The sequence below is a fragment of the Zootoca vivipara genome, chromosome 4 (genome assembly GCF_965207765.1).
Source record: "Zootoca vivipara chromosome 4, rZooViv2.hap1.1, whole genome shotgun sequence".
NCBI lineage: Eukaryota > Metazoa > Chordata > Lepidosauria > Squamata > Lacertidae > Zootoca > Zootoca vivipara.
The window spans coordinates 101,405,455-101,416,914 of NC_142587.1; the positions used below are offsets into that span (position 1 = coordinate 101,405,455).

At 44.1% G+C, this 11,460-nt stretch overlaps 1 protein-coding gene across 1 annotated transcript; it reads left to right on the forward strand.

Moving 5' to 3' along the window:
* The first annotated feature begins 5,808 nt into the window (after window positions 1-5,808).
* Window positions 5,809-10,561, forward strand: LOC118085588 (olfactory receptor 52N1-like). The gene is made up of 2 exons (XM_035116418.3): window positions 5,809-6,077; window positions 9,568-10,561. The coding sequence occupies exon 2, from the start codon at window positions 9,596-9,598 to the stop codon at window positions 10,559-10,561; it is 966 nt and encodes a 321-aa protein (XP_034972309.1). The 5' UTR covers window positions 5,809-6,077; window positions 9,568-9,595.
* Window positions 10,562-11,460: the final 899 nt, after the last annotated feature.

Consider the following 11,460-nt stretch of genomic DNA (forward strand, 5'->3'; position numbering starts at 1 on the left):
GTGTTTTAAAAACCTAAAGGATGCTCAAGTGGAAAGGAATCTACACTCTCTTCTGCAATGGCTGCGTTCAGATGATTCTCTGAAGTCAAGACAAGACAAGATGTAGGCCAAAACATCTGGAAGGCCGCAGTTTGGGGATGCCTGCTTTACTTGGTCAGAACTACAGCTGAAGAAGAAGAAGAAGAAGAAGAAGAAGAAGAAGAAGAAGAAGAAGAAGAAGAAGAGGAAGAAGAGGAGGAGGAGGAGGAGGAGGAGGAGGAGGAGGAGGAGGAGTTTGGATTTGATATCCCGCTTTATCACTACCCTAAGGAGTCTCAAAGCAGCTAACATTCTCCTTTCCCTTCCTCCCCCACAACAAACACTCTGTGAGGTGAGTGGGGCTGGGAGACTTCAGAGAAGTGTGACTAGCCCAAGGTCACCCAGCAGCTGCATGTGGAGGAGCGGAGACGCGAACCCGGCTCTCTGGAGAATATAAATTACGCAGGCTTATGTAGAGGCGTTCCCCCACTTAGCTTTACATATGCGCAGAAATTAAGCCATGTAACAAGGAGAGCTACAATCAGGTATTTAAGGAAGGGCCTTGTCAGAAGAGCAAAGGTGATATCACAGGCCAAGACTTGAGGAAGAACAAGGCCATAGACTCACCCACCAAGGATTTCATGGGCATCCCGACTCCTTTTATAGAATCATAGAATCATAGAGTTGGAAGAGACCACAAGGGCCATCCAGTCCAACCCCCTGCCGAGCAGGAAACACCATCAAAGCATTCTTGACATATGCCTGTCAAGCCTCTGCTTAAAGACCTCCAAAGAAGGAGACTCCACCACACTCCTTGGCAGCAAATTCCACTGCCGAACAGCTCTTACTGTCAGGAAGTTCTTCCTAATGTTTAGGTGGAATCTTCTTTCTTGTAGCTTGAATCCATTGCTCCGTGTCCGCTTCTCTGGAGCAGCAGAAAACAACTTTTCTCCCTCCTCTATATGACATCCTTTCATATATTTGAACATGGCTATCATATCACCCCTTAACCTTCTCTTCTCCAGGCTAAACATACCCAACTCCCTAAGCCGTTCCTCATAAGGCATCATTTCCAGGCCTCTGACCATTTTTGTTGCCCTCTTCTGGACACGTTCCAGCTTATCAGTATCCTTCTTGAACTGTGGTGCCCAGAACTGGACACAGTACTCCAGGTGAGGTCTGACCAGAGCGGAATACAGGGGTACTATTACTTCCCTTGATCTAGATGCTATACTCCTATTGATGCAGCCCAGAATTGCATTGGTTTTTTTAGCTGTTGCATCACACTGCTGACTCATGTCAAGTTTGTGGTCTACCAAGACTCCTAGATCCTTTTCACATGTTCTGCTCTCAAGCCAGGTGTCACCCATCCTGTATTTGTGCCTTTCATTTTTTTTGCCCAAGTGTAGTACTTTACATTTCTCCTTGTTAAAATTCATCTTGTTTGCTTTGGCCCAGTTGTCTAATGTGTTTACACCACCCTCTTCTGAAAACCCTCTCATAACTTTAGTTTACTCTCTTTGCACCTTCAGTGTAAATGCCATAACCTCCCCCCTCCCCTCCAGAGGAACTTGGACAGGAAATTTTGGTGTCTAACCAAAAGTTTTCACAGTCAACAATGGTTTCTGGTACAAATGATATCAGATTATCAGAGGCTGCCATGACAACAGTGGTTTTGCTCTCATGGCTGGTCTTTGCAGTTAAGGCCCCCCCCAAACCAATGTAGAATAATAACATATCAAGACAAATAAATTAGGATTGCAACTGCCAACACATTTGCCAGGGATAAGCCCTGCTGAACAGATAGTCAAAGGAACAGAGGAAGGTGCCTTTTGACCCGGTCAGTCCATTGAGGCCAGTATTACCTGCACTTGAGGGAAGAATCGAACATAATTTATTATGAACCCCAACTTTCTGTAGAAAACTAACAAGCCTGTTTGCAAAATGAACCCCAGCTAGCCGCTTTTTCAGATCTGGGCTTGTCATAGTCTGGATCCATCCCATTTATTTATTTAATGCTCCAGAGCCCATTTATGCATAAGCGTGAAGTAGAGAAAGGGAATGTTCTGTGACTCTGTTCTGACCTGAGAAGGTTGTGGACTCTCCTTCCTTGGAGGTTTTAAAGCAGATGTTGGATGGCCATCTGTCAGGGATGCTTTAGTTGAGATTCCTGCATTGCAGGGGGTTGGACTAAATGACCCTTAGGGGTCCCTTCCAACTCTAAAGTTCTATTATTCTAACTAGTTGTGGGAGCCACCCTTGGAGTGTCTCATAATTTATTCAATTTTATCTGTTGCCTTTATATCCCATCTTGTCTTTCCAGGGAGATCCAGGCAGAATAAACATTTCTACCCATCCCAATTTATTCCTCTCAACCACCCTGTGAGGTGGGTTAGTCTGAGAGGCAGTGACTGGCCCAAGCTTCATGTCTGAGTGGGGGATTCGAATCCTCGTCTCCAACGCTCTAACAACTACACCACACTGCCCCCTCTTGCTCCTCAGGTTGAGATGCTTGGATGATGCCGATTCCTATGGTTTAGCCCTTCAGTAATTCCATTCCCATGGATCCATTTGTGAAAGGCTGCCAAATTCTCCAGGGGCGTGCCGGAGAGGTTAACATCCTCTAGTTAGGGAATTACTCCTGGCCCACCTTGAGATCTGAGGGCTATGTATAGAATCACAGGCCACTCTTTGCCCAGTGGAAACCCAAAGGGATTATATACACCAAAGCTTTATAAACACATTCTCACATTCTATTCTGAAAGGAAAAAACTGGCACCAGGCAGACAGCTGGTGATGAACAGAGATCCTGGGAGCTCCTGGGCTTTCGTAAGTTAACAGTTTTCTCTATGGTCAGATCATAGAATCATAGAATCGTAGAGTTGGAAGAGACCACAAGGGCCATTCTTCCTGCCAAGCAGGAAACGCCATCAAGGCATTCCTGACATATGCCTGTCAAGCCTCTGCTTAAAGACCTCCAAAGAAGGAGACTCCACCACACTCCTTGGCAGAAAATTCCACTGTCAAACAGCTCTTACTGTCAGGAAGTTCTTCCTAATGTTTAGGTGGAATCTTCTTTCTTGAAGTTTGAATCCATTGCTCCGTGTCCGCTTCTCCGTGTCCGCAGCAGAAAACAACCTTTCTCCCTCCTCTATATGACATCCTTTCATATATTTGAACATGGCTATCATATCACCCCTTAACCTTCTCTTCTCTAGGCTAAACATACCCAGCTCCCTAAGCCGTTCCTCATAAGGCATCATTTCCAGGCCTTTGACCATTTTGGTTGCCCTCTTCTGGACACGTTCCAGCTTGTCAGTATCCTTCTTGAACTGTGATGCCCAGAACTGGACACAGTACTCCAGGTGAGGTCTGACCAGAGCAGAATGCAGTGGTACTTCCCTTGATCTAGATTGATGCTATACTCCTATTGATGCAGCCCAGAATTGCATTGGCTTTTTTAGCTGCTGCATCACACTGCTGACTCATGTCAAGTTTGCTGACTCATGTCAAGATCCATCTGTTCTTTTAAGAATGGCCACATGCCATTAAGATATTCACCGGAGGGATCTTCCTTCTCTTAATGTTGGCGGTGTAATTTATTTCCAAATGAATAAAAGACAAGAGATGCTTGATAGACATGATGTTGAACATGATCAGTCCAGTGAATGGTGAAATGTAATGTTTTGAAAATGGGAATTGACTGTGCTTGTTCCTTGAGATGTTTCACTTGGCACATGCCTTAGCTACATCCTGTTTGGACTACTAGGGGAACTTGCTCTGGGCGGGGCTGCCTTTGAAAACTGCAGCCCTTGGTTAACCCGGGCTGCTTAAAAGGAGCGTTGTCAAAACAGCTCCATTCTCTACCGCTCTGATTTTGGGCACAATTAAAGGGGCTTTCTATGACCTGTAAAGCCCGACACGGCTTAGGTTCAAGCTGCCTGCTCCAGCTGACTCTTCTTAGGTTCTTTCATCTGAAATGAGCACCAAAAACAAAGCACTTCAGTTCAATTTCAATAATAACTGGTGGTTGTTGTTGTTTAGTCGTTTAGTCGTGTCCGACTCTTTGTGACCCCATGGACCAGAGCACGCCAGGCACTCCTGTCTTGCACTGCCTCCCGCAGTTTGGTCAAACTCATGTTCGTAGCTTCGAGAACACTGTCCAACCATCTCGTCCTCTGTTGTCCCCTTCTCCTAGTGCCCTCAATCTTTCCCAACATCAGGGTCTTTTCCAAGGATTCTTCTCTTCTCATGAGGTGGCCAAAGTATTGGAGCCTCAGCTTCACAATCTGTCCTTCTAGTGAGCACTCAGGGCTGATTTCCTTCAGAATGGAGAGGTTTGATCTTCTTGCAGTCCATGGGACTCTCAAGAGTCTCCTCCAGCACCATAATTCAAAAGCATCAATTCCTCAGTGATCAGCCTTCTTCATGGTCCAGCTCTCACTTCCATACATCACTACTGGTGGTTACTAAAGAGTAACTGGGAGTTTTAGATAACTGACACATAAATTCTATTGGAAGCTGAGCGGAAAAAAACCGCAAACTGTATTCTCAAATTCTACAGAACTCAAGGGGGCTTCTTCGTTCCGGCGGCCCTTAAGCTATTTAAGGCCAAAACGTTGGCTCAGCTCCTCTATGGAGCCTTTCTAGGCCCGTCCTCCTCCTCCTTCTCTCCCTTGGAGCGTGTACAATCCAAATTCCTTAGAGCCCTCCTCCACGTCCCCAAATGTGTATCCAACGCATGGGTCAGACTCGAAACGGGAACGACGAGAGTGGAGGCTTTAATCTGCCTATCATCAATCTATAAATGGCTGGCTCTAAATCTGAAACCCCAAGGGATCGTGCCACTGATCCTATGTGACCAGTTCCAGTCCGGTTGGCAGCTAAAGGTTCTGAACTCTCTCCAGAATATGGGCCTTGCCCCCCAAGCCCTCCTAAGGATGGACCTAAGGCAAGCTAAAGCAACAGTCAGACAATGAATCATTGACATCGAAAGACAACAGGACTGCTCAAGATGCCCTGAATACAGAACTGGAGAAATCGAGAGATACATAGCCGCCCCGGCACCTTACCTCTCCTATCTCTTGTCAAAAAACACAAGGAGGGCTTTTACACTTGCCAGAAGCGCGGCATTGCCCACGCCTGTGCTGGAGGGGCTTTACAAAAAAATCCCATACGCCCAAAGACTCTGCGTATGCCCATTAGGGGAAATAGGAAGCCCTGAGCACCTGTTCTTCAGATGCCCCCTCTATGAAGAAGCTCGAAGGGAGATCCTGGACCCCATACTGGTGAGCTTAGCAAGCCTCCCGGAAAAGCAATTATACAACCTGCTCTTGCTAGGCAAAGACCTGAAAATAACCAGGGCGGTCGCCAGATTCTGTGCCCAAATATGCAGACACAGACTTTCTTCCCAGCCCGTCTGATTTTTTCCTCAATGGCACCCCGAGCGAGCTAGGCTCAGCTTTCTGCAGCCACTATTTTAAGGGTTAAACTTTTAGCACTGTTATATAATTAATAATTTTCTTTTAAATTTTGTTCAAAGCAACTTTTATACGTTATGCTCCCGGAAACTGTTTTTCAAAGGGATCCGTTTTATTTTTATTTTATTCTTATTTTATTTTACTTCTAAGAGCTGGTCCTCGACCGTAATAATAAATAAATGAATGAGATAACTGACACATGGAACGGTGTTTAAAGTTGGACTATGCTGATAGCTGATAATGCAATGGTTATATATCATAGCAGTTTCCTTGCTTTTCAAGAGGCACTTTCCTTGTCAATGACTGTTGAGTAACCTCAGCATACATGCCATGAGAATGCTGCTCCTCGCATGTCGTTGGAGCACCGGACCAGTGCAGGGCTTGTAACCCAGTGTGAAGGGAGTCCTTCGACTTCCTGTCTGTCGCCAGCTCCGATCGGCAAGGACTTGCCTCAGCTCTGAGGCAGCCTGGCTCCGAGAGTGGAGGTGAGAGACGCAAGAGCCATTTTGAGCGTCATTTTACCCTCACGGGGCGAAGCCCTGCAGCTGGCGGAGGAGAGCGATGGATTCTTCCTTCAAAGTAAGAATTTGATTTGTGGGATAAGCCCAAGAAGAAAATGTTAATTTGACAAGAAGATTCGGAAATAGGGGGCAATTTAAAAAAAGGAAGTCGGTTGCCACCCTCTGAGAGACAATAAAGCAGTTAATTAACTCTTAGCTGTCAAAAGGAACGGAAACATTCAATTTATCAGGAAGAGGACTTAAAAGCTCCTCTGTAGCAGGCACAGGGGAGAGGGTTAAAGTAAAACTGCCTGCGAGATACTGATATTTGATAAAAGAAAGTTCCTCTGAAAGCTGGACCCGAGTCCCTGGATGGTTTGATGAAAGGATTTGGAGTTAATTGAAGTATTGGATTATTATATTTCATTGGAAATTACTATTCTGGATTTGACGATTTTATGGACTATGTATAGAAAATGGAGGAAGAGTGCATTCAGTTCAGCCTAAAAAATGGCGAATTTCGTGTTGGAATTTGATCCCTGCCATTTCCAGTTCCCTAACTTGTTGGATGTGTATGAAATCTGAGATGCAGAAGGAGGAGGAAGCCATAACAAAAGCACAAGACTGTGTTCTGCAAAAAATTCTCACTGCTCACAGACATTAAACAGGAACTAAAGGAAAATAAAGAACAGCTGCCAGAGATCAACTGTTTATGGAGAGACAGATCCACTCCAGAAAAGGGAAAAGAGAAAGGACTGAAGTTGGAAAACAAGGAAAAAACACAAGACGAAGAAGAGGAGGATGAAGAGCATAATGCCCCACAAGTAGCAGATGTGGGGCAAGACATAGACATATTTCTAGGAGCTCTCAAAAAAGAAACAGTGGTTTCTGCTGAACTCCCAGTGAGAGGGGAGGTCCAGGGGGAACACTGGGAAATGGAAAAAGAGAATTGTTTGTTTTATGTAATACAAAAAGAGATGGCAAAGGAAGGGGAGAGGGATGGGGTAATAGGTGCAGTGAGAAAGGGTGGGCAGATTTTGTGGAAGGAAGGCTGGAGGTGGATATGGGAAAAGGTGGGAGTGGGATGATTATGTAAAGATTTATTTTAATGGTTTGAACTGGGTACGATAAATGGAATTCATTAAACTGCCCTGAGGATTCGGCTTTAGAAGTAGGGGGGATGATTTTAAATTTAAAAGGAAAAACAAAACAAAAATAAGATAGATTGTTTATGATTTAAAATATATTGCATTCCTGATAAAAAATAATAAGAGAAGAAGTATAATATATAATTATGATGAATTAGAATTGAATTAAGGTGAGGATTTGGAATGAATAGAAATTGATTAAACAAATATATAATCATATGTATAAGGTAGTAAAATTGGGAATATGTAAATGGATATATGATGTATGGAAATAATTATGAAAACTGCTGTAAGGATAATTAATAGGGAACCCAGAGGGGGAGGGAACGGGGGAAGTCTAAAGATTTATGGTAATGGTTAGAATTAAGAGATTTTTCTTTTTTGTGTGTATTTTTCTTTTTCTTTTTAAATTTTTCTTTTTTGTTTTTTTAATGCTATTTCTTTTTTCTTGTTATTAATGGAAAATGAATAAAAATTATTTTTTTAAAAAAATGAAGTGAGTCCTTCTCCTCCCGTCTCTTCTCATTGCAGGCAAAGATCCAGAGATCGTAGGCAAGCCGTGTCTCATCTGTTCTTCTCATTGAGAGCCCCCTAATAAGCTGAGGCCAGCCTGGAAGAGTGTTCGAAAATCTGATTTGACAGTATTTTCTAGTATGGCACTCAATAGTTTTAATACAGTGGTACTTTGGTTCTCAAACGCCTTGGTTCTCAAATGCCGAAAACCCGGAAGGAAGTGTTCCTGTTTTCAAACGTTTTCGGAAGCTGAACATCCGATGCTCCAATCAGAAGCTGCACTTTTCAAACATTTCGGAAGTCAAACGGACTTCTGGAACAAATTAAGTTTGCCGCTTTTGTCTTTGCTATTTAGAATCATAGAATCATAGAATCCTAGAGTTGGAAGAGACCACAAGGGCCATCCAGTCCAACCCCCTGCCAAGCAGGAAACACCATCAAAGCATTCTTGACATATGCCTGCCAAGCCTCTGCTTAAAGACCTCCAAAGGAGACTCCACCACACTCATTGGCAGCAAATTCCACTGTCGAACAGCTCTTACTGTCAGGAAGTTCTTCCTAATGTTTAGGTGGAATCTTCTTTCTTGTAGCTTGAATCCATTGCTCCGTGTCCGCTTCTCTGGAGCAGCAGAAAAGAACCTTTCACCCTCCTCTATATGACATCCTTTTATATATTTGAACATGGCTATCATATCACCCCTTAACCTTCTCTTCTCCAGGCTAAACATACCCAGCTCCCTAAGCCGTTCCTCATAAGGCATCGTTTCCAGGCCTTTGACCATTTTGGTTGCCCTCTTGCCTTTTGCGTTTTTGTTTTTGAGGCTTTTTCAGTTAATTTGTTTTTGTGACTGTGTAGAACCCAGTTCAGCTACTGATTGATTGATTGATTGATTGTGTGACTATGGAAATGGATAAAATCCAAACAATGACCATCATCAGTGCAGGCAAGAAAAAAAATAATTTTAATTTTTATCATCTACAATACTGTCTTATTTATTTTATAGTACAGTACATTGATTATTGCTTTCATTTTATGGATCAATGGTCTCGTTAGATAGTAAAATTAATGTTAAATTGTTGTTTTAGGGATTGTTTTTAAAAGTCTGGAATGAATTAATTCATTTTGCACTACTTTCTATGGGAAATGGCGCCTTGGTTTTGGAACGCTTTGGTTTTGGAACAGGCTTTCAGAACGGATTAAGTTTGAGAACCAAGGTACCACTGTACAAAGCTTTCATTCATGGATTCCAAACGATAAAAGAAGAGTATTGAAAACAGTAAATTGGTAGTTAACTGAATTTGTTTTAAATATTTGTTTTAAATATGCAGCTTAGGACCCTCGTACCTACGGGACTGCCTCTCCCGGTATGACCCGCAGAGGACATTAAGGTCCACAAATAATAACATACTGGAGATCCTGAGTCACAAGGTGGTTAGGCTGGCCTCGACCAGGACCAGGGCCTTCTCAGTACTGGCCCCGACCTGGTGGAACGCTCTGTCTCAGGAGACTAGGGCCCTGCGGGATTTGTCATCTTTTCGTAGGGCCTGCAAGACAGAGCTGTTCCGTTTGGCCTTTGGACTGACGCAGTCTGACCCCGGGGTTACCCTCCCCTAAGGTTTTATCTCATAATGGTTTTATCTTACTTGTTGAATTTTAACATTGTATTAATCTGTATTTTAACTGAATTGTTTCTTTTTATACTTGTGTTGATATTTTTGTTGTTAGCCGCCCTGAGCCCGGTCTTGACTGGGAAGGGCGGGGTATAAAAATTATTATTATTATTATTATTTTATATTGAAAAATCCTATTTTTAATCCCATACACTATTCAGCTCCAGAGCTACTTTATGAAATGTCCGTGGCCGAAAACATTTCAATGGATTTCTTCCTGTGTTTTATTATCCTTAGATCTCCAGATGATTTTCCCCTTTCCGACATGGCAGCCCCCAATGGCACAGGTAAGCCTCTCTTGGAGTTCATCCTGAACGGGATCCCAGGCCTGGAACATGCTCACCTATGGATCTCCTTCCCATTTTTTTCCATGTATCTCATTGGCATGGTGGGGAACTGTGGGCTCCTGTACATCATCTGGACCGAGGAGGCCCTTCACAGACCCATGTACTGGTTCCTCTGCATGCTCTCCATCACAGACATCGTCATGGGAACATCTACCATGCCCAAAGCATTCTGCATCTTCTGGCTCAACCTCAAAGAGATTGACTTCAACTCCTGCCTGGTCCAGATGTACGTTGTCCACACCTTCACTGGGATGGAGTCTGGCGTCCTCATGCTTATGGCTCTCGACAGATTCGTGGCCATCTGCTACCCACTGAGGTACGCCACCATTCTGACCAACTCCTTGATTCTGAAGGTGGGGCTAGTGACCTTCATCAGGGGGGCCGTTCTCATCCTCCCTTTCCCTTTCCTGGTCAGGAAGATGCAATATTGCAACACCAACGTCATTGCTCACACTTACTGTGACCACATGGCGGTGGTGAAGCTGGCCTGCGGCAGTATCCACGTGGACGCCATCTATGGCCTGACGGTAGCCCTGCTGATAGGAGGCTTCGACATCTTCTGCATCGCAGTGTCTTATTTCATGATCCTGAAGGCTGTGGTGGCGCTTTCCTCGAAGGAGGCGAGGAGCAAGGCCTTTGGCACCTGCAGCGCACACATCTGCGCCATCACGATATCTTACACTCCTGCCTTCTTCACCTTCTTCGCACACCGCTTTGGGGGACACAGCATCGCTCCTCACGTTCACATCATTATGGCCAACCTTTACCTTCTTCTGCCCCCCATGATGAACCCCATTGTTTATGGCGTGAAGACAAAAGAGATACGTGAAACTGTCCTAAGGCTCTTCAGGAAGGGAAAGACCATGGGGCCTCATGGCCATTGAAGGTGGAGAAGATACCTAAGTCAAGCCATCAACAAAGAGGTTCTATGTGCATCCCCATCACCGATGCATATCACTTCCTCAGGTGCAGGAGGCCCAAATTTCAGCCAATGTGGAAAAAGCTTCAGTCACAGCTCCCATCTCACTTCTCATCAAAGAATTCATTCAGAGGAGAAACCCTATCAGTGCTTCGAATGTGGAAAAAGCTTCATTCAAAGCGCCCATCTCACTTCTCATCAAAGAATTCATTCAGAGGAGAAACCCTATCAGTGCTTCGAATGTGGAAAAAGCTTCATTCAAAGCGCCCATCTCACTTCTCATCAAAGAATTCATTCAGAGGAGAAACCCTATCAGTGCTTCGAATGTGGAAAAAGCTTCATTCAAAGCGCCCATCTCACTTCTCATCAAAGAATTCATTCAGAGGAGAAACCCTATCAGTGCTTCGAATGTGGAAAAAGCTTCATTCAAAGCGCCCATCTCACTTCTCATCAAAGAATTCATACTGGGGAGAAACCATATAATTGTTTGGAAGTAGGAAAGAGCTTCAGTACGAGCTCCTATGTCACTTCACATCAAAGAGTTCATTCAGGGGAGAAACCCTATCAGTGCGTGGAATGTGGAAAGAGCTTCAGTCAAAAGGCCAATATCCGTTCCCATCAAAGAATTCATACGAAGAGTGGAAAAACCTTCATTATACAGCTTTCAGCGCTAGGGAAGAAGGCACCACTTTAAACAGGCCTTTGACTGATTGACATCTAATGCTCTTTTAAAATGTGGTGGGGATGTGGGGGTTACATGTTTTGGGCTGTGTGTTTTATCTTTTCATATTGTGATTCTATGTTGTAACCATCTTGAGACCTGTGGGTGTAGGGAATAGTAGCCAACTCTTAGAGGGTGAGGGG

Excerpts from the sequence above, each read along its gene's own strand:
- LOC118085588 (XM_035116418.3), top strand. The coding sequence starts at position 9,596 with ATGGCAGCCCCCAATGGCACAGGTAAGCCTCTCTTGGAGTTCATCCTG.